Source organism: Ptiloglossa arizonensis, chromosome 13 (assembly GCF_051014685.1).
Source record: "Ptiloglossa arizonensis isolate GNS036 chromosome 13, iyPtiAriz1_principal, whole genome shotgun sequence".
Taxonomy (NCBI): domain Eukaryota; kingdom Metazoa; phylum Arthropoda; class Insecta; order Hymenoptera; family Colletidae; genus Ptiloglossa; species Ptiloglossa arizonensis.
Window position 1 is genome coordinate 6467436 of NC_135060.1, and position 23132 is coordinate 6490567.

Consider the following 23132-nt stretch of genomic DNA (forward strand, 5'->3'; position numbering starts at 1 on the left):
AATAAATTTTTCAACGGCCCAATGGACGTTTGAATAGGAAGTGGGTGGATCCTGAATGAGCAATCGAATCCTTAATATTCAATACGCACGGTTTTCTCTCATGAAGGCTTGGGAAAATATCCAGCTCTTGTCGTTTACGGAGTTACGACTCTCTTCGATGGACTGCGAGGTATTATCTACGCACGTTTACAGAATCGAGCGACGATTAACTGCTCCAGAGCGAGAAATACTTTTCGTCAAGAGCGTAGGGGCGGTACGAAGCTTTCGGGGTCTCGCGAATCCAACAGGACCAAGGATAAAACGTTATTTCTTACCTATCGAAGTCAGAACTCTCCTCGATGGACCGTGAGGTATCTACGCGTACTCGCGTATTTCATTTTCAATACATTTCTTTAAAATGAAAAAAAAACTCCCACCGAAAATGTAAATTTAAAATACCGATCGAAAGTTCGTCCTCTGTGGTTTGTCTCACGAATGTTCGCGAACTCCGTAGGACCAACGTCGAGACGACGTTTCCCACGTATCGAAATCCGGCGCGAGGCGTCCGCCGAGTTTGTCGACTCCGAAACAACGGGCAACAGATCAATCTGGCGGCCGACCTCGAATTCCTGCTCCTGCGGCTACCTCGGTCCGTCGCCTTCGAAATTCGTCTGCCGCCTCTAAATCGCGTTTTAAGTGTCGTTATTGTCGCATCAATAAGAGTTTAAAGCGTTGGGGCCCGGGTCGGTCAGCGTCCGGCCGAACAGAGGCTGTTTCACGAGCGTGGTCCGCGTGAGCGAGCGAGCGAGCGAACACGGGACAGGTTTGCAAGAATTTTTACCCCCGTGGCCGCGTATCTGGGTAACTCGATCGGCGGAATCGGTCGAGAGAAAGGGAGAACGAAGACAAAGGAGAAGAATGGAGGGACCGGTGAACAGTGGGTGCGCGCTAAATTATCGCATTCAGGCTAAATGGTAACGAGGGATCCCGCTCTCGCGCCTCCGCGTCTCGCGCTTCTTTCACCGTGCGTGCAAGGAGACCTTTGTTTCGCCGGGACAAAGGTGGCCGCGTTCACGTGCGAGCGATGCATCGCGCCGCGCCGCGCCGCGCCGCGCCGCGGCGCCTGGTGTGAACGCCTGCGGGCCTTCGCCTTGACGAGCAGTCATTGAAACGATGCAAAATGATCCGGACGCTGTTGCGAGATAATGCTCGCGAAAGGAGAAAGGAATAGCGAGCGTTCGTCGACGCGAAGCGCGCACGTTCCGCCGCGCCACGACGCGACGCGCCGCGCCGCGCCGCACCGCGCCGGGACCGGACTACGGAGAAAAGAAGTTTTCAATTCGTTGGGAATATTTTCGTCAGTTCGTTTCCTTTTTTTTTTTTACGCCGCTTTCGCTCTCTGTGATTAACACGCGTTGAACGACACGGTGATCACCGGTGACCGGCGCTGCAATGTTTCAATGATTCTTTAAAAGGTTTACGAGACGCAAACTTTTGTACGTCGTTAAGTACCATTACTCTCGTTGGTAATACTGTAAGGTAACAGGTGCTTCGACGAATTATGGAATATTTCGACTCTTTACATCACCGTTCGAACAAACATCGTGGACGACCTTATGTATGGAAACCTGGTTCACGGTTTACACTTCCCGGCGTCGAGTAGTTTGTTTCGCGAGCGTTGCGACGCGCGAATATCAACGAGAGACTTGTTTCAATTTTTTCCGCTGGTTTCGATCGCGAATTGGTCGAAATTGTAAACGTAGGGAATATGGTAGCGTAAGGAGAAATTTGTCAGGTTGTTAAGGGAAATTTATTTCGTTCAATTATCGTTGAATTTTCCGGGGCAAATTTTCTTGCGTTTCGATTTTCCGTTTCTCGAGACCTTTTTCGAAATTCTAGGAAGTTAAGTCATCGCGTGACCTTCGGTAGACATTTTTATCGCACGAATAAACACCGTGCTTTACGAAGCAGTTGCTCGTTTTTTGAAAACACAAAGCGGCAGTAAATCGGCGTTAGTCGTTTTACTAGAATTTCTTCGTTCGGAAATACACGATTCTTTGACCGCGGAGGGAGTACGCGGAAACCTTCGTCCTGATGGACGTGGTTTACGATCGATACAATCGCTGCATCGATCGTAAACCATGTCGATCAGAACGAATCCCACGTACTTCATCCATAACCGAGGAGTTATGCGATCTCGAGGCCAGAAGTTCTAGTAAAAATGTCCGCTGATCGAATTTACCATCGTTTTGAATGTTCGAACAAAATTGAGAAATCACTATTTAAAATGCCGTAACATTTTAAATAGCGGTCGCGGTCGTGTATAATGTTTCCGCTACGATAAAAATATCAATTTGTAAAATCCGGTCGTAAACATTTCTCGAATAACTTTACCGTCGAATTTACATAATTCACGTGGTAATTCGCGGGATTTTTTTTCAACGATACGACTTTCAAACCGAGTTCAAACGTTCACGATCGTCCACGGTCATCGATGCTGTACGAAGGCCGTAAACGGCAATGATTCCCCGCGGGATTTAGGTATTACGAACGCGCTACCGTATTAAATACCCAGAATTTCGATCGTTCCCGATATTTCGTTCGATCTTCTGAATTATTCAGAAATCTAATCCCCCGGACACTTTCGTGCAGCGCATCGTTTATTTCTTTTGGAATATTTATGAAATTCCGTGCCGCGCGCAAGGGTGGAGCCGCTTACGCGGGCTTATCCACCACCGTACCAGCTGATGTACACGTACAGGTATCTCACACATCGTTGGGCTCGTATTCTTCGAAGCTAACATTGGACAGCACCCGATTTAATTAATAGTTTGCCGCGAACGTAATTTTCTTCCTACCCTTCGGAGAAAATAATTCACGGCTCCTTAATACGGTTAATCTTCGTCCGGGGTATCGTATTCCCAATTACCCTCGCGGAGCCGACTTTTGATCCGCGCGTACGATACAAAACGGGGCCGATTTCAATAATAACACGTTCGTCTAACGTGAAATTTTACTCGTTCCCCTCGTGTTCGGTTATCGCGTTTCTCCTTCCGAATCTGTACGAGTCCGTGCCGCGAGTTCGCGTTTTTTCGTTCCAATTTGTACCCTACGCGACGAACGAAAATTTCGATGGAATATCGGAATCCAGTCGCGATCGAGATCGAGGCACCGTCCCGGACGAAACGTTACGATATGCAAAATGAAACTTCGGTGTTGTCGCTTCGATTATCGATCCGGTCGACGGAGCTCGATTACCGGCAGTTGCACGCGACAAACCAAACGCGAAACCACTTTCGCGCCGGTCTGAAAAAGACCGTGCGCGAGATGGCGAACGGTAAATCACCGTACACGCGGCGCGCATTCCGGACGCTCAATTAGCCGTCCCTTGATTCGCCGAAACGTCGAGCTCGTACTCGGAAAGTGCACACTGTCGCTGATGTAACGCGTTAATGACCGCGTTACCGAGATCCAGCGGCAACCGCTCGCTCCTCTCGTCTCGCGGACGTGCACGGGGTTAACGCAAACGCGTTACAACGGAGCCTTTCAAAGTGTCACGATTTTTCTCCCCTGGTAATGTCGCAAAGACGGATGTCCCCACCACTTCGTAGAACCGCATGCACGGAACGAGCCGCCTCGACGTTATCTCCGACGCGCGACCGACTCGGCTTACTAATGAGTTACCGAGGCGGGAAAATTGCGATTTTTCAACTCTACGTTTTACAAATTGCAAAACCGTCACGATCGAATCGTCGAGGTTCTCGCGACGAGAACGAGAACCGAACGCGCGTGTCGATCGATTTTTTATCGGACGAGTTTCCCGTTTCTTTGTCTTTTCGAGAGAGATGTATTTAAATTCTCCGGAAACGCTCTGTTAAATTTTATCGATCGATCGTTACCACCGATAACGATCACTTGTCGCAAGTTTCCGTACTTTGCTTTCGTTGGGTTCAAATTCGCGATACTTGGATAGTTTTTCTTTCGGGGTTATATTTTTCTACTTTGGATGGTGAAGATTGTTTTAATTTTAAAGATATTAAAGAGGACGCGTGTTCGAGTTGGAACGTTCACGTGGTATAGAACTACGGCTCGTTAAAGTTACGTATTTGATTATTCGATTCACGCGCGAACCGTATCTGACTCGTTTTCATTGTTACAATGTATACAAAAGCGGGAAGCGTACCTCGAGGAGCGATAAGAGCGATCGAATTTCGTATACCTCTCGTAGTGTCGCTATCCGGTGACACTCGGTGGGAATTCACCGTGAGCTGGTTTACACCGAGTGTTTAATTACGCGTACCGAGTACTCGATTCGTAACAAACGCTCGACGTAAACGAAGATGTATCGAGTTTGAACGACACAGTGGAATCTCGATTATAAAAGGCTGCGAAATTCGCGTAACGATCGAGGTGGTTACGCGCGATAATCGAGGTAACCCGATGAGAAGATTCCCCACTTACACGGTGCACGTATCTCTACTACCAGTTATTTCCCCCCTTTCTAACTCGAAGCTCTCGTGCAATAATCGGAGTTGCAATAATCGAGGTTCTACCGTGCGTCCGAGAAAGCCGTATCGAATCGAAATAGTACGCGTGTTATACACGCGTTTGCCGTAAACACTCGCGTACTCTAAAAACGCTCAGATTTGTTCACGTGTTCTTCGAACGATCGCGGAAGAGAACGATCGTTATATCGAACGTGTAACAAATTTTCATCTTAATTCTCCGGTAATCTGTCTAGCGATTAACGTCTTTTTCAACGATCGTTCGAATTCGACAATCGTACCGGTACACTTTCCCCGTGTATCTCGTCCTCGAGTTCCAGGTGTTCGCTTCCAGAGTAACGTAGCGAACGATCCGTAGATAATTTCCCTCGTCTCGTTTCAAACCTGCTTGTCTCGAGCGTGGAAATTCTCGTCTCTTCTCGTTAGGGGGGCACCGAAAAGTTTGCGAACCACTGGTACCGCGTTACCACGCTCACTTATCGCGCGTTATTTTAATTCGCGTATCGAGAACGAGTACGCCGCGAAATTAACGATAAATCTGTATCGCGTGTCTGGTCCGGACGGATCACCAGTAATTATCGTCGCGGCGCGTTCGTCCCGTCGCGCGTCTTTCGCTCTACACCGACAATGGACGGGTTTTCTTTACACGTTCGCGAACATTGTCGCGATCCTCGTCGCGCATGAACGAACGCGCGACTTTAATTGGCGTCGAGATATTCGCTCGAAGCGGCGCGAAAGTAACATTATTGCGCGGAAACCTTTACGGGAACCGTCGCCGTCGCGCACCAACAATCCCAATAATTGCACGTGACAGAGGAACGCGTTACGCGCGAGATAATTAATCGGTCGATTAATTAAGCGGCAGAAGCCGGGCCCGCCGGGATCGGCGATCCTTTTGACGGAAGGAAGGCTCGCTTCGCGCGAGATCCTGCTACGTTCGCGATCGTGCATCATCGCGAGCGCGAGCGCACCTCGGATCGTTTGTTGCTCGTAAATACGGTCAGCTTGATGAATATCGTGGACACGTTTCTTTCTTTTTTTTCTCTTTCTTTTCTTTTCTTTCGCGCGCGCGCCACCACGTAAACGTATCGGACACGTAATGAGATTAATCCTGCAAAACGGCGCCCAGGTGAAAGGTATTTATCGCGTTTTCCGTCGTTAACATACGACCGGAGTTTATCATCTCGGGTACGCGCAAGGTGTATCGCTTAATGTTATCACCTTGAGGATTTTTCTTTCGTTTCTCGATCGAGCGAAACGTTCTCGGACTCGAAGGTTGCACTCGCGCTCGTCACGGCCGATTCGTAGCTTCTCGAGTCCCGTTCCTTCGAAAAATCACCATTCTGGAAACCAATTCGCGACAATTTCGCGATCTCCAGGAAGTTCGCGAATTGTACCGTGTGTCTACGATGCGCGTCGAGTTTCTCGTCTCGCGAAACGACCGAAACGAATCTCGTGGACGATTTCGATGGGCTGCGCGTCCGATGTCACTCGCGATTATAGAGACGAACCTGGAATACAAAAGCGACGACACTTCGTAGGTATAGCGACCGTTGTTCCGAACATTGAAACGTGTCGGTGTTCTTGGTACTTTCGAACCCGCTTCGTTCTCGAGACACGATCCGAGCGACGATATCGGGTATTCCCGATTTGTTTCAAAAATTTCCAGGCCACCGTTTCCAAAAGTCTCGCCGACGTAGAAGCTCTTCACCATTTTGTACTCATTTTATTCCTTCTTCTTTGCGAATTAACGTCGCGCCTTCTTGATCGTTACTGTTACATCGTTCGATCGACGATCTTTTACAACGAATTTAAACAGGTTTGCGAGTCTTGTCATTCGCGACGTTATCTGTCGGCAGAGACGCTATTCAACATCGCTGGAGCACGTTACACTTTTAAGGTGCTCGGTCGAGATACCTCGCGAATCGAAACACTCGAATACGCTCGTAGTCGCGTACGTTCGCGTTGGCGTCTCTTCCGGATAAAGTGAACGACAAATCGTTGTTCGAGAAACGCGAACCTCTCGAACGATTCAATTTTCTTTACCGTAGGCGACCAACGCGTTGGTTATCGCGAACCGAGACGGCCAAGTGAACGGAATACCCTTTGTCGTAGGGTGGAAAAAGCGACAGTAGGTTCCAGGGAGCGTGCGTCAGAGATCGCGAAATGATCGGGGACCACCGTGATCGATTAACGTTCCTTGTAATAACTCCGTGACCCTTTGCAGCTAACCGTGCGCGTCGGCTCGTTTAAACGCGTGAGTTGCGCTTTATCCGGCAGATCGTAAAGTTTTCCGCTCGAATTTAACGCCGATTCTACGTCCGCGTTCGCCTCCCGATACCGGACACCTACGTTCGCGGCTCGAGGGTGGTTATAGACGGCTGGAGCGTTCCATTTTATGCAACAAAGGTGGGTGAAGTCCGTATCTCAGTCACGGCAAGTAGGTGGATGCCCGAAGAAATTGATCTCGTTCGATCGCGGATGTTGCACCGTGGTTAAAACCGCGCGCCGTTTCGTGTGGGTTTCGTCGTTCGGTCTGACACAATGGCCGCGCAAGAGTTACCCATTTTATTGCGCAATTCGGCGAAATGTGCTTCACGACCCGTTCGGTGTTCTCCCGGCGAAGGTTACAGTTTGCTTAGACACTTGGCGGTAAACATCGATAGGTCCCGACGATTCTCCGGTTAATTCTCGCGCGGAAGCGACGAGAGTCGAGCGACGTTTACTTCGTCTTTGTTTCGTTCAACGGCCAAAATAGATTCCATAGGCGATGTTGGACGCAACGGAAACGTCCGATCGTTGTCTCGCGTTTCGCGGTTGCGGTGAACAAACCTTCGTAACGATAACGCGTCGTTAAATAGAAATCGAACGAAACGTATCGCGTCGATAACCGTGGATACGAACTTTCGTCGGTTTTCGATGGATTCGCGCGACGAGTTTTCTCCACGGAACGTGTATCGATTTCGAGGTCGATCGTTCGTTGAAATTCGTACCTCCTCGATTTCTTTCGCCGATCGTAAAAAAGACTCCGCGACGTCGAAATGAAAAACGACCTTCCACGAGTGTTTTTAACCCGTACACGTGTTCGCTTTCGTCCTTCAAACCGCGAGAACGTCTTTAAGTCGCGGTGCGATGCAAATGCATCCGGAACGAACTGTTATTAACGACGACCGACCGGATAACGGCGCGAATAATCGAAACGGAATCGTCGATATCTGCGAGCAATTTCTGCGTTTCCCGTCGCGGTTGCACGTTCGTTTCGCCGCGGGATTGGTCGCGCGGAGAGGAGAGACTCGTCGTTCGAAATCCGTAAACGCTTGTTGTTTCGAAGTTACGATATATCTTAACGCACCGAACTAAAAATAATTCTCGGTACAATTCGCGGAGTCAACGTTTCTCAATTGCGACGAACCGACGCGAAGATACCGTAAATCGCGTACGTACGAAAAAGAGAACAACAATTTCTCGTTGTATCTACTTCGGACCGCGTTCTCGAAAGATTTAAATCTTCCCCGATCGTAATTACAATTCGCACGCTACGATTCGTCCCTGTCGAGGAAACGTACGTTTTCGTTCGCGATCTCTTTCGTCGTTCGAGTATCCACTTTGGTCTAGAATTCGAGCCGAAGCGCGCACTCGCGATAATCGTACAATTATCCGACGTAATTCCGCGACACCTTCCGTATTCAACGAACGTATCGAAGTGTGCGAGTCGCGCGAGAACAACGGCGCGGCAAAGCTGAAATATTCGCTCACCCGGGATGATGCTTGGTGTAGGTGGTCGGTGTTGTCGCAGGGGGATGCTGATAACTTTGAGTGACGGCCTCCCTCGGTTGGTGACGATGATTGTTGCGATAACCGGCGTAAGCGATAGCTCTGGTACCGGCGTATTCGGCCACCGCGACCGCGCTGAATTTCTCCTGTTTGGGTCGTTGCTCGTGCGCGCGTTGTTGCTGTTGGTGTTGCTCCGCGCGATGTCTGGACGGTAGGGTCGGCGAGGCGATCGTCGTTGTGGATCTTTCGGCGAATAGATCCTGACGCGACCAACTCTTGGTGGTCGGTTGTGGGAAACTCCTTGCGTCGCGATCGTGTCGGGCACGGACCAACTTCTCGTGGTACCAGAGCGGCAAGAGGAGTCTGTGACTCGCGTGGCCGCGATGATCGTCGACGAAGCGTTCGACCGAGGCGATCTCGATCGGGAGAACGATGAACGCGCACGTCAACAGGATTTTCGGTATCAGAGCCATCGCTGGACACGTTCTCCTCGGATCGATTACGCGTACGAGGTCTCTGTGGTGAATAGCCGCGACGGGGGCGCTCGCATTCTCGATTATTTCGAACGGCGAACAGGCGACGACGTTCGAGCGAACGAGCTACGCTGAACACGTCGAAGAGGCTCGATGGACATCCGGTGCGAAATCGTTCGAAGGCAACTGAGAGCACTACTGAACGAGACACACGGAGTAGGCCCCACGTGCTTGAGCCGCTCGTACCAACCCCACCATTCTTCTTTCTTTCTCTCTTTCTCCACGTTTCCTCGTTCTGCCCCTCGTCCTCCACCGCCTCCCATCTTGTTCCTCTTGTTCGGTCTCCGGCATCTCTTTCTCCTTTTGCTTTGTCCACTCTCTTTCTACCTGTCTGCTCCCCTGATACCGCGCCGACTGCTCACCTAACCACCTACATATTCCTGCACGCGTTCGACAAGAAGGTTTAGAGGATAGAGACGGGTGTTTGTTCCCGGGGTCGACGGGAGGATGGCGAACCAACCGATTGCGAAACCCGAAGAGCGGTGTGGCTCTCGACGCGGTAGAATGTGTCCGTTCTTTTACCTACCTTTGCCCCTCCCTCGCTTTTTCTTCTTGATAGATGCCACGGCTTTACTGCGATCATCGCGAAATATAAATCCAAGCCATTGATGTTGATATACAGGCCGCCGGTGTTCCTATAAACGAACGACCGTGTCTCGAAAAATAGAGAACCGTGCCGCGAACGGATAAATAAGATATAAACGCGAACGCATAAACGAGGATCGCGCGCGATTTCTCCTCCGCTTACCGGAGGAGCGCTACGATGATTTCGTGCGGCGATTTCGCGGATAATGTAACCGTTATTAAGTAACAAGGCCGAAATTGAAAACAGCGACCAACGTTATCGTACCGCGTCTCCATTTAACGCGCATCGAAAGCGTTGGCCGGCCCGACAAAGGCCGGTTGTAATTTTCATTTGGTAATTGTACGTAGGAGGAGTTACGTTCTTCGAAAAATTTGCATCCAGATTCAGAGCTCGCTCGGAATTCAGGCCAGTGTAATGGACCTAGTCCCGAATCGGCCCACCTCGAACTCGGATCGCGTCAGAACCTAACTTGGACTTGTTCCAGTCCTAGTCCGGATACTAGATCCAGACTCGATACAGATTCGTGTCGGACGTAATCGAGGTTTATTCGTTTACCATTCATTTCTATCACACTGGTAGTAGTTTTCTTTCGTCTCGATCCTCTTGGAACGTTACCTCGAAAAGAAACCTGCGACGCTTCGAACTCCGCTCACGTTCAAATTAACACGGACTAATTTCGCGCCTAATTCGGACTTAATTAGAATCCGTGTCGATAGAGACCCGTGTTCGACGAGGTTCGTTCGTCTTATTGTTCTCCTTCTTTCTTCTACGAATTTTATTTTGTATCGACTGCAAGGTCGATCGGATTATTCAGAAATACTATACTTTTGAGAGTCATTTCCTAAAGATAGTTTATCGTATATATTTTACACAAATTTGATATTTATTTTCCATTTCGACTCCCTTCTCAGAACGAATTCAAGTAACACGCTTCGAACTCAAGTCGTGCCCGAACCTGACCTCCTGTTCTTAATCCACGTTCAATTCGGACTCGATACTCGAATCGTAACGGATGCTCGTTCGTTCCCCGTTTTACTTTCTACACTCGACTTTGGTATTTCTCTTCCGTTTCGATTCCCTTGGAACCAATCCGAATTAAATAGTAAACACGAGTCGGGTTCCGAGCGCGAAGGACTCGCTCGCCACGAATCGATCCCGAGATCCTGGCGCTCCTAGGAGTTTCTCTATTTACGACCGGTGGACGTGGTGTCTCCCCGCGTGCAACCACAGCAAAAGGTGTCACGGCTTCGAGACGAATGTAGGACGTGAGTCACGCGTTCCCGTGGTGGCGTGCACCGGCACCGCTTGGAAATTATGGGGCAAAGAAAAGCCATCGCTGCGCCTTGGTGCCTGGAATGTCACTCGATCGATTCTGCACACGGATAATAAAGAGACTGAAAGTAAGACCGGCGTGTGGTCTCTCCGTGTACTCGTAGCCAGGGTTTACACGCGCAATTACGGTTGCGGTAATGAATAGATGTTCGATAATGCGCGAAGACAATGCCAGTGGCGCTGCTCGTAATTACCTACCAGTGATTTAACGTCGAGCACCGTGAGGCATTGCCTTTCCGTTGATCTTTTACCTGTTCGTTTCCGCTACCTGTCTCCACGGGCGTGTACCTGCGTCTGTGCGTCGCAGCTACGATTATCCTCGTTAAACGTGCATCGCGTTACCCCTATTAAGGAGTTTCGAAGACCAGGGTCGATCTGGATTGTTTACACGGCTCGAAACGGGCGAAAGTAGACCACTTGAATGATTTCTTTATCTTTGAGAGAAGTACAGTCCTTACGGACGAAAGTTGCGCGAGTTGGGACCTTGGTTTTGGTTTGAAACGGAAAATTTAAGGTTTGTTGTTTGCTTGGAACGGTGACCCCTTAAACGAGGAGGACGACGATGATTCGTCGCTCGAAGTCGTTCGAGGTTAACGAAGGTCAGGTACGAAGACAAATATTTTTCCTCGATGAACGGTGCAAACTGTTTGGTAGTCCGCCAACGCGCACGCTCGAGATCATCGTTTTGAACTCTTACGTTAACAACGAGCGTACGCGAATTGGCGAATTATCTAATTGCGTCGTTTGTTCGTCGAAATATAGAATATTCTTCGCTGCTGACATTCTCGAACCGCGTTGATTGCTGTACTCGTCGCGCAACTATTCAAAAGCGAATGAAAATGTACACGTATCGTTTCGTTCGAGGAAAACATTGAGAGAGTCGAAAATCGACGTCGAGATTTCGTTGAATACTCGCGGAATCTGAAGCACGAAATCGTAGCAATCGAAACCGAGAAACCGTGGTAAGAATAATGTTGAAACTCTTCTTCTTCTTCTTCTCAAGAGAGAGTCCGTTGGAATAACATTCTCGTTATCGAAGTGTCCGTAAAAAGAAGAATAGATTTATTCGAACGAACCGTCCGAGCAAATCGTTCCCTCTGGAACCGATCGCGTGTCGATTCGCGATCGAAACGAATTCTCGTTTCGTCGATCGAATTTTTCCAAACGAACTCGATTCAAATTAGCCCGCGGTATCGTACACTGGCTTGTCTCTCAACGAAATTGAAACGATGCATTAGAGACAAACAGCCCGGCACTGGCGTGATTCACGATCGTCCTTGGAGAATCGCTTCCATCCTTGAACTCCTGAATTCAATTTCACTTCGTTCTATTACGGAATCTTCTAGCACCACATTGATTCGCATAAATCTAACTTGCTAATGCGTGCACAACGGTTTTGGCATTATCGGGTACGCTCCTCTCTCTCTCTCTCTCAATTTCCTTCCTTCGAGTTCCCACGAACCGAAGAGCCCCGGGGGCCTGAATTTCAAATCGTGTCTCTCGATTTCACCCCGCGTATCGTTGCGCGAACAAATCCGCCGTTAAACTGTAATCGTTGCGGCAACCAGTGAAATCCGAATCGCTCGATGCACGATAGATTCCTTTCGCGTTGCGATTTCGATGATTTCGGGCTTCGGGAGTACCGACCGAACGGGTCGTATCGAGAAACTTCAAACAACCAGGAGAAAAAAATACACACACACACGCACACATACGCTAAAAGGAGTAAACCTGTTAAGTGGATTCCCGGGCACGCTGTTACCCACGCTGAAATCCAACGCGCTGGGTCCTGACTTCGATCCGAGTCCTGTCCCCGCTCGTATCGATACGTTGCAAAAAGCGGATTAGAAAAAGGAGCAAAGCCTATCAACGATCGACCACGTAGGCTCCTGCGCCAGTTCCATTCGTCACGGTGCGCTATCCATCGTTGTAAGGAATATTCGTACGCAAGAAGCACACGGGAACAAAGGGTTGCGAAACGCGTTGTCTCTTCCTATCCGGTCGTCCTCGTCTCCGCGACATTCGGTCCCTGCCCGTTTCTTCGTCTCCTGGTATCCCTTGCGAGCGAGATGATTTCTTGCGAGCGGGCGCATCAAGTACGTGTGCTGCGAAGGGAGACAGAATCCCAGATATCTTGCGGCGAAGATAACATCTGCGGGAGCCGCGAGAGATTTGCGGTAGGCAGTGGCCCCAGCCTCCGACTGCCTACGCATCTTCCAGCTGCACCGGCTGGTCCACCTGCATTGCAGCATTGCACTGGTTCAATGTCGGTGCAACGTTGACCGCGTGTAACGATCGGAATGTTGCTCCGTCGAAAATTCCCGGCCACCGAACCGTGCGACGCTCCTCGACGCAAAATTTATTTAGCCGAGGATCCGTGACACGGTCGGATTCGCGTTACGTACCTTAACGTTTAAATGTTTTTTTTTTTTATTTTTTTTTTCTTTGATTTCGTCGTTACTTCTTCCTCGAGAATTTTCGAAAGTGTCTTTCTTTAGATTCCGTGGGCGATGCTTTTTGAAAAAAAGCAATCTCGCTATCGGTTTCTCGTTTCAATGTTTTAATATTTTTTTTTTAAGATGAAATTGATACGTTGTCGACCGAGCTTGTCAATTTCGAAGGTATTAAATCGATCTTGCGTAGGTTGCTTTAAATTATATCCTCGTAGACGAAGCTACGGGTCCAACGAAGTCGTTAAAGCTGCTATAATGTTACGAGTATCGATAACGAAGACATCGCCGGTGTAACAATATTGCATCTAAAACTCGTGACAAGAAACTCGAAGAGAAACTATAAGAAAAATACGCTCAAAGAGACCGTGAACGAAACTCGTGCGTATTCGTTGAAACATAGTTCCGAGTACAGAGCAACGATACGTAAACGAATGTAATTATCAAAATTTCCTTCCTTTCCCTCGGTATTATTGATATTACGTTTACGTAATTTCTCGGTGTTCGTGTCACCGGTAATCCCGAAGAAATAAGATATACCTAGAGTAGCTAGAAATCGGTAAACGAGTCACGTTACAATTTATAAGTCGAGCTCGGCTCAAAGTCGAGTCGTTTGGACAACGTTGCAAGAACCATCGACGATAATTCTGCAATTTAGCCGTAGCATTTGGGATTCGAAGGTGCACGCTGAGGAGATCCTCGGCGCAATTTCTGCTTCGGATCGACTGCGACGTGCTCGAGACCAAGGTCAGTGGTGCTGCGACCGCAGCGAGGTCTGTTCGACTTTTTGCTCGCTTCCACGAGGCTGTCTTCGGAAGCGGTGTACGAAGAACAGCGAGATAATTGCGCGCATCATCGTCGCGTTATTGCCCATTACGAGCACGGGACACAAAACCAAGAAGCGGGGCCCGGTGATAAATCACACTACGATGCTAATATTCCACCTTGCGACATTCCCATTCCAGGGGTCCCGTTTAATGTTTTCATCTACGACGGAGATTTAGGTGGAAGACCGTCTGCGTCGTTCCCGCGCACCTTTCTTCCGTGAATCTGCAATGCAAATCGACTTCCTAGGAAGATGTAATCACGGTCCCGCTCTTTCGCTCCTCGTGAAGCTTTTCTCGAGGATTTTTCTCCCGTTAAGAAAGGAACCTTCGAGACGATATCCCCGGGATAATTGGAAATTCGAAACTCGATTATAGCGCTCGTCTTTGATCCTTGCGTCTCGACGTAACGGAACGAACGGATATTTACAATTTCGCGAAACAATTTTTCGCAATATTCTTTCGATGAATTTTTCGAACGTCGCGCGACTTCTGGAAAAGTATCCCGTGGATAATCGAGTGTTCGAAACTCGATTACAGCGCTCGTCTTTGATACCGTTTCCTTAGGCGGTGCGATGCAACGTACGTTCAATTTTCTCGGTTCAATATTCACAAGTACGTGTAATTCTTCTGGACGGTCATTCGGCAAATTTAAGTCCAGTTCTCGACGTTTGGAATAAATAGAGGTTTAAATAAATATGAGTTTCAACCGATACGAAAAATTATAAATGTCGTACAGAGTATAGATTCGAGAGTCTCTTCGGGCAAGTATCGTGTTTGCGCTCAACGTATAAAAATGTTGTCCGGCTCGATGAATGCGCAATCACCGTAGTTCTTCGAGTGCGTAATTATTATGGTTTTAAACGACCAACTGCGCTTTAAAATCCCTTCGCGGGAACAATACGAGCCGTTTGAAAAATGAGCAGCATTACCAAGCGGTTACATACACACTCATCCTGACGCTACACTTGCATCCGCGGGACTCGCGTAAAACGTGCCAGATTACTTCGTTCGACTAACAACGTCGTTAACTACGCTTTCGTTAATCGGCTTTCACGACGAATGAAATTTCCAATGTACGGCCGTGTTAAAAGAACACGTGGCAAGGCCATATGTCCGATTCTCCGATTTGCATGCCGTCCCTTCGCCCGTGCGGAGATGGGACGATAAACTTCGTTATCCCGTCATCGGATGTCCACTCGTTAATCATTGCCCGTGTGTATTTTGATTCGTTGTTAATTTTTTTTTTTGGAACGCCACCTATCTCATAATCGGACATGCGACGCAACGAAACACTTGTTGGAATAACTGCAACATTAATCATTAATATCAAGGGGATGCATCAACGTAGGAGGATAATTAAAATTTATCGCACGGTGTTTTTAAATATATTGTGCACGAATTATTGTCTTCGATTCAAATAGTAAGTATCGTTGACGAAGATTTTCAGAGACATCCGAGACGACTTTTTATCTTTCGTTGTTCAAGCACAGAGTAACATCGACTATGTTCAACTACACCAAAAATCATATTGGAAGATGTTTCGCTTGTGAATGCAACATTTTTCGACTTACAGAAAAATAACAGTCTCGAGAGTACGCGGATAGTTTTCAGATACTTCTTTTCTACAAAAGGAAAACAATTAGGCAATCGTCGAACCGAGATTCAAATTCAAATCTTCGGCTTAAATGGATATCGGCAATCGTTGATCGATCGAGGTAAAACTAATATTTGAAACGAACAATGTCTGTATTACCTAACGTTGTTATCATATTATTTTAGGGTAAGCTCATCGGGGACAGGTGAATTATTAAAAGTGCTAAGAGTATGAAGATGAAGTTGTTCGAAAATTGTTCAAATCTTGGGGCAGTTTAGAAGTTGAAGAGTATAAGGCTTCCTGCTTTGTAAAACGATTGGAGATGATAAAATTTTCGAGTTGCTTTAGAAAAATGCAACTGGAGCCGGATCATCGTGGGATTCCGCGTTGTTGACAGGGGAATGTATGCTGTACAATCTTCGGGCAACGTTTATCACGGAAAACGAAGGGAAAAAGTGTGATCAAAGGCGAGCTAACGTCGTCACATAGGATACACACTGGCAGACGCAGACCGTAGAAAAATTTGTCTCGCATAAAGGGCCAACGTTGCGGAAGAAATTAATGACCGCGGTAAATTGCCGGAGTCGCAAAGACTCGATAAACTTTAACCTTTATCTTGGAGAAAAAAACTGCGTTCAGATAGTGACGCGTAAAGGAGTTAATCGAACGAATATAATTCTTCGTTCGCGTTACATTAACTCCACCCATTAATTTGGTACGGATAACTTCGGGGTCCTAGGACCCGATGTAAAAAATAACGACTTTCGGACTCGTGAAATTCGACGTAAACGATTTTGGACCCGTGAGACCCGATACGAACGATTTTGGATCTATGAGATCCGATACAAACGACTTTGGGCCCGTGAGACCCAATATAGACAGCTTGGAACCTACAAGACTCGATATAGATGTCCACGGACTCACGAGACGACGATACAAGCTACTTCAAATCCGGTGAACCCGATATAGACGACTTGGGGACTCACGGGGCCCGACACTGATGATTTTGACTCCACGAGACGCGATAAAAGTGATGCCACGATCGTTAAATTTCATAAGAATAAAATCGAGACATCCGAATTTCGAGAGGAACGACTTCGAATTCGTCAGGCCCACTATGGACAACGTGGGACCCATAGAATCGATAGAATCTTAGATTCGTGTAACCGGACTGGTACAAGCTCGAAGTTCCAGAATCCTGATACGAACATCTAAAAGTTTTACAGGATCTTTAAACGTTCGTGGGTCCTTGGAATGTCGAAGGTCTTTGAGGCCCCTAGGGGCCCAGAAGTCTCGGGAGTTATCGAAACCCCGTAGACTCGGTGATTCCTCGGAACGCTACAGACTTCCAAGGCTTCTGAATCGTCTGTATTAAGATCCACGAATCGAAGATCGTCCGCATCGGGCCCCAGGGGTCTGAAATCGTTCGTATCGAATCACGCAAGGTCCTGTTTCTGTTTCGCGTTCTACGAGTCCGAACTCGTCGATATCGTGTTCTACGATTTTATGGACGTTGTCATTAAGTTTTGACGATATCATACAAATTGCGTTCCACGAAACCGACCTCGTTCGTATCGATCGTCCGTATTAATTTTACAAGTCTCGTTGTTCGTGGATTGGAGAACGATTTAGAAACTAGAAGTTTCTTCTGCACGTCAGTATGCAATATTGACAATTCCGATAAAATACTTATCGTAATTCTTCGTACTTACACTCTTATTATTTACAAACATAATATTTCCCAACAACGGCTATCGTATCTTTAAAAGTTCACTTTTAAAGAAAGAAAGAAGTCCTCCGATTAATGACCTTTTAAAAAAAAAAGAATAGTTATCTTTTTCTCTTCGCTTCGTCGTTCACTTTGTTACTCGTTTACATTTGTAACGCGTACCTATTGTAACATCAGACACATCGAATACACGCGATCGTCCAAGTCGTTCAAACTGTCTACGAATTCACCTTCACCGATTCTGATATTCGTAAAAGTTCTGTCGCCGTGACCGGTAAATGTTTATTCTCGTCTGGTCGTTCTCATTTTGCATACTAAATTCCGTGCCAGGATCGCGAAACGTTTCACGACGTTTCGATGCTCCGGTAACATCTTTGAAGTTAGACAACCGGACCGGCATCGCGTGCTGGAAACAGCGGCAACACGTTCCGCGGTTACGAGTACTTCGCCGGAATTTCTGAAAGGGAAATGCAATTTGCGAACACCCAGTACATCGAACAAACACCGGCGCACACGTAACCGGGTTCTGACCTACTGACACGATTCAATGACGTCACGGGAGAGTACGAGAGTTTAGGAAGAAACGGAGAGAGTACAGTTCGACTACCAGCTGACCCATCCTCAGCCAAGGGGATCGCTTTCCGTGAGCATCGGGGTGTATCGGACTCAACCCGCGTCTTCGACGCAGCAAGACGATACGGCTTTAACAAAAAATCAATGAAGTTTACATTGTGTCGAAACCGTAAAGTAATATGTTCTCGTGCTGCTGGTTAATAATTTACGGGTATATGGTTACGGCGATCTATATCGTTTCCCCTTTTTGCGCTTTTTACCGGTGTCGATTTTAGTGTAGCGTATCGTGTTTTGCGGCGCAACGCGATGGAAACGAGCGTTCACGGACGCTGGAATAAAAATAATCCTCGTCGCGAAAATATTCGATTACCGTTTCATTTCTTAATGGAAAAACCGTGCTCCGCGAAACGTTGCACGCCGGCACGGAGAAAAGGAACGGAAAGGGATCGGTGAGGTAGCCAAGGAATATTTAAATGTTCCGATATACGTGTGCCCGGAACAAATTGGAAAACCGAAGCGTATTTACACGGTACACCGATTCAAAATTACAGTGCCACGTGACGGGGCGCCGACTACAAAATTTACGATATCTCGCTCAGCGTCGGATTCACGGCAAAAATGTATATAACGAAAGTTACCGTGAATTAAATTTCGAAACTTTTTTCTTCCGTAAAAATTTTCGATACGATCAACGGTAACCGAGATATTACCCAGAAATTGATCGCGCGTCGCTTGCTCGAGGATGTATACCCATCGAAAGAGTACACCGGACGTTCCGCGCCAAGAATATTTGCAACATTCGTATCGAAACAATCTCTCCCGTTTCGGATAACGCGAGAATTCAGGTGAGAAGGTACCTACATTACGTACATACGAATCACGAATATTACAAACGACGATCGAACTTTGGCTCGAAACCATAATAGTAACTCGCCCGTATCGTTGGATACGTGGATCGCCCAAGGGTGGATCGGAACGACGAGGAACCCCGATGTTCCTTTATTCGACGGGACGATTTCGACGATCGTTTCTCCTCTCGCTATGGTCGTCGGGGCGAAGACGACGATCGATTCGCAAGTTTCGCGTCGTTTGTAACCGCTCGCGACAGTTTCAAAGTTGACGGTCCCGAGGATCGATCGATCGTTTCGGCGTAATCGGCGTACGTCAAGCGGTGGCCCGCGGGGCCGCGCCAATCCTTTGTCTAAATTCTTTCCCCCCCGCGGCACGCCTCGTACGTCATTTTAAACGACTTTTTTTTTACCTACCTCGGTACCGTACAATTTTTCTACAAGATTTTACCGCGTGCCGCGAGCCGCGAGTCTGCCCGCGGTGTCCGGAACACGTTCGCGGCGCTCGACGACGAGGGATTAGCACCAAGCTCGAGGGATATGAGAAGTCGTCGCGCCGCTGTCAGACGCGTCTCCGTCTGCGAGGGTGACGCGCTCGATCTGGTTGGTTAGGAAATTTTTGGGAACGAGCGACGTTGTTCGGCCGAGGAGGACCGTTCCCGCGTAATTACATCGACACGAGAACCACGGCCGTGCACGTACTCCACCGCGTCGGCAGTGGACGCGAAATACCGCGGTGGAGATCCAGGAGGGAGACCAGGTGGAAAGTTTGGAAAGGTTCGAGGCACGTCGAGGTACGTTTACCATTTTTTACAGATTCCTAAGCACGGTGTGACCCCTGTAGACGATACACCACCTACCCCGCGTAACTGGAACGCGATCCATGGCGAACCCTACGAATGCGAAAACATTTGTATTCTCCCGCCGCGTAGCCCTGGGAACGTTATCACGGAATATTCCCTAACGTTATGAATCGATCGGTATTGCCTCGATTCCGCGCGAGGCGCGTCGAATACGTAGCGAGCTCCCCGAGCTTCGCATCTCGATTCAAGGATCGCGCGATTTTAACGCGTCTCTGCGTTCTTTTACCAGAAGAGTAACGATCTATCACAGGATCGAGCACATTCGCGCGACGGGTGTCCACCGGTTGATCGATTCGTAGTTCCTAGGTTTCGTTCGAACGATCACTGTCTCGCAGAGACAGTTTTTCGGTCAGATGAATCGATTCCGATGCTTCGAACACGTGGAACGATTCGAGGATCCGAGACGAACCGATTGTATCGCAACTATACGCACCATACGGTTACGAGCATCGAATTCGTGGTATTCGATCAGGTATACTTCCTTCTTCGGTGCACAAAGACATCTTATTTACGAGTTCTTGTGATGTTTCAGAGACACGTCGTTTTAGCAATTTCGAGGAATCTGTCGCTGGACGGTACGAGAATCTTTCAGCGTTCGTCGATGGAAAACGAAACCGTGACGCGATCGTAAAAAAAAAACAGATAGCTGTGAGTTTCGTGAAATTCTTCACCGGTGAAATACTTTGATGAACACTTTCAAAATAGAAATCGCTCAACGTTCTCTATTTAATCATCGTGTCGTAACACGCAGGGAAGATAAACGATATCAGACTTTCGAACAAATGGAAAGGGGAGGAACGAAACGTTATTTTTTGGATTGTTTTCTTGTTCGTTCCTCGCGAGGGAAATTATATCCTCGAACGTTCATTTCTCGTTTCTCGATTCTTCGAGGACCACCGGTCTCAAACGTGTCTGAAATTTGTGAAACGGGGAACGATGTAACTTTAAATCCGCTCGGAACAGGACCGTGATCGTGTCGGCACGTCGACGATTGTTCCGGATGGAGCGTGACGCGTTGAACGAAACGTGCCGTTTCGGCGCGGCGGAATAACATTACTCGCGGGAGGAGCAACAAAGGCGAAAAAAATTCGTGCGTCACCGTTTTTTGGGGAACGCGCGGTGCAACGTGGGTGGAAACTTTCGAAACGGAGACGGAGAAAAAGAGCAGAAACGCTCTCGAGCCGCCGAGACACATCCGTGACACACTTTTCCAGCTTTGATCGAACATTGGCCTTGGTTCGAAATATTTAAGCGTGCACCGTGCACCGAGGTGAATTTTCGAGAACGCGCCTCACTCGACGGATACGATAAAAGCAAAAGGCGTTGCGAGGAATCGAGCTCGAACCCCTTACGCGACCCTTCGAAACTAAATTTTAGAATTCTATCCAGCATTATCCGTACACCTTGTTTAAAGTTTCTCGTTTCGATCTCTTCGTTTCATTTCGTCGCAACTACGAGATTAGAACGAGTACATGCACGGATAACTTCCTTTTGTCTGATAATACGTCGAGATACAAATTTTAAAGACACGCATGTCTAAATGATAGATAATACTCGGTATCTGTATCCATAATAGAGAATACTTTCGTAAATTAATGTATCCCGTAATTCGCGGTTCGTCGACGAATTTGAGATTTCTTTGAAAAGAAAAGAAAAAAGAAACTAATCACACCGTTCGATATTCGATGCACTCGCGACGGAACGATCTTCCCCGATCCACTTTCGATTGAACGCAAACGCGTCGGAAAGTTCGTCTAATCTCGAGACCCCGTCCCGTTTCCTTTATCGGAAACGTGGAAAAGAATCGAGTGCCACGAGCCCGTAAGTGGTATGCGGAGAATAAAACGCAAACGAGGCTCTCGAGCGCGCTCGGGACGTTTCCGCGTCCTCGGCGGGCAACGTTAAAAGGCGGCACGATAATGGAAACAGCGGACGTTGATGTATCTTAATAAGATACCGTATTTATGCGCGTAATTTCTTATCGATTAATAGCCGTACGGCGACATCGGGGAGCCGCGTCGTCGCGACGTTTAAGGTGTTCCGTACCGTTTCGAAACGGTCCTTGCCGCGCGTCCTTCCGCGGCATCGTCGCGATATATCGGTCAATCAAGGAAGTTTCGAGACGTCGTTCCGTGCAATTTACCGTCCCGGTGTAGATTTTTTCCCTCGGTCCCTTATCGAGACGCGTCTCACCGTGTCACGGTTGCCTTGACATCGGCCCGGTGCTGTTATCCGAAACGTATCTCCCCGCTGCTACTTGACCTCCCCGTATTTTCAGCTTTCCCGTCCGATCCGATACGAAATCTTCTACCCGTCAAGGATGGAAGGTGTCCAGGTTCGACTCTCGCTCGAGAGACCTTTTTCCTCCACGGCCCTAGAACTGTTATTGTTCGCGGCCATTAACGACGGGGGAACTCTCGCCGAGAGTTTGTCGAGACGAGGAAACACGGATTTCGGGACGCAACGTTCCTATCGACTTTGGCTCCGAGTTTCGCGCAAACATTTTCACATCGTGTCCAATCGTTCGATTACGCGCGCGATCGAATATTACGTACGGTGCAACGAAACCGCGAGATAGTATCTTTTAAATAACGATTCCTCTCTTCTCGTATCTCACGGCGAATTCCAATGCGATGCACGGTGCCGAACCCGTTTCCAATTTAACGGATAACTCGTCCGTAGAGAAATTGATCTTTCGCTCGATGAACTTCTAATTGTTTCGTTACTGTCTCGTTATCCGTACCGAATTCTGTTGCGCGAACGACACGAGAAACACTGCAATTTACAATCGGGTGTATCGACGAATCGGGGAAAAAATCGTGCACGTTTCATCGCTGGGAACGGATCGCCTCGTTTAATTTCAACGATACGAAAAAATGATTGGCCGTTTCGTTCGACGCACGGCCATCGAGAGACATTTATTCAACCGCTTTATCCTACCGCAACGTCAATACCGATAAAATGAAATACGAAAGGAGGGAAACGATCGAACGAAAGGGAACAGGAGTAACCACTTTCAACGTTCATTAACAAACATCGGTGACTCTTGATTTTAAATCGTGGAATATACTGAGTCGTTTCGAGGTCACGGTATTGTAACTACCGGGATGCGTACTAACGTCGAGTGTACATATTATATGCGAGGAAAGAGTACACGGGGACTTTCGCGTAAGAAAACATCGGTGACCTGAAACTCCGCGAGAAAAGGACGTCGGAAGGAGAATCTTTTTCTCGCGAGGTACTCGCGCGCTTTCGGGGACCATTGAAATCGGACGTGAAACACACGCTCGCGTCGTCGAGCGAGAAAGGACCCTCGGGTTGGCCTGTTTCGAGTCGTCTCGTACAAAGCGTGAAAATTGTCGAAATATCGATGATAGGGCGAGTTCGCGAAAATTCTCGTACTTGCATTTCCGTTTCGCTTGACGGTTTTCCAACCGAGCACGATACGTTTTAAACATCGATGATCGGGGAAACTACGATTCGTGTTGTATCTCTGTGGTTCTTTACGGTCGACCCTTTTCCACTTCGAGAGATCGAAC

At 48.0% G+C, this 23132-nt stretch overlaps 1 protein-coding gene across 1 annotated transcript in view; it reads right to left on the minus strand.

The window, feature by feature from the left end:
* The window catches only part of Slow (epidermal growth factor-like protein slowdown), a 36435-nt gene extending 27689 nt beyond the window's left edge, over positions 1–8746 (minus strand). The window contains exon 1 of the mRNA XM_076325588.1: positions 8241–8746. Within this exon, the coding sequence (XP_076181703.1) occupies positions 8241–8731 (491 nt within the window). The 5' untranslated portion in view covers positions 8732–8746. The remainder of the gene's footprint in view (positions 1–8240) is intronic.
* Positions 8747–23132: the final 14386 nt, after the last annotated feature.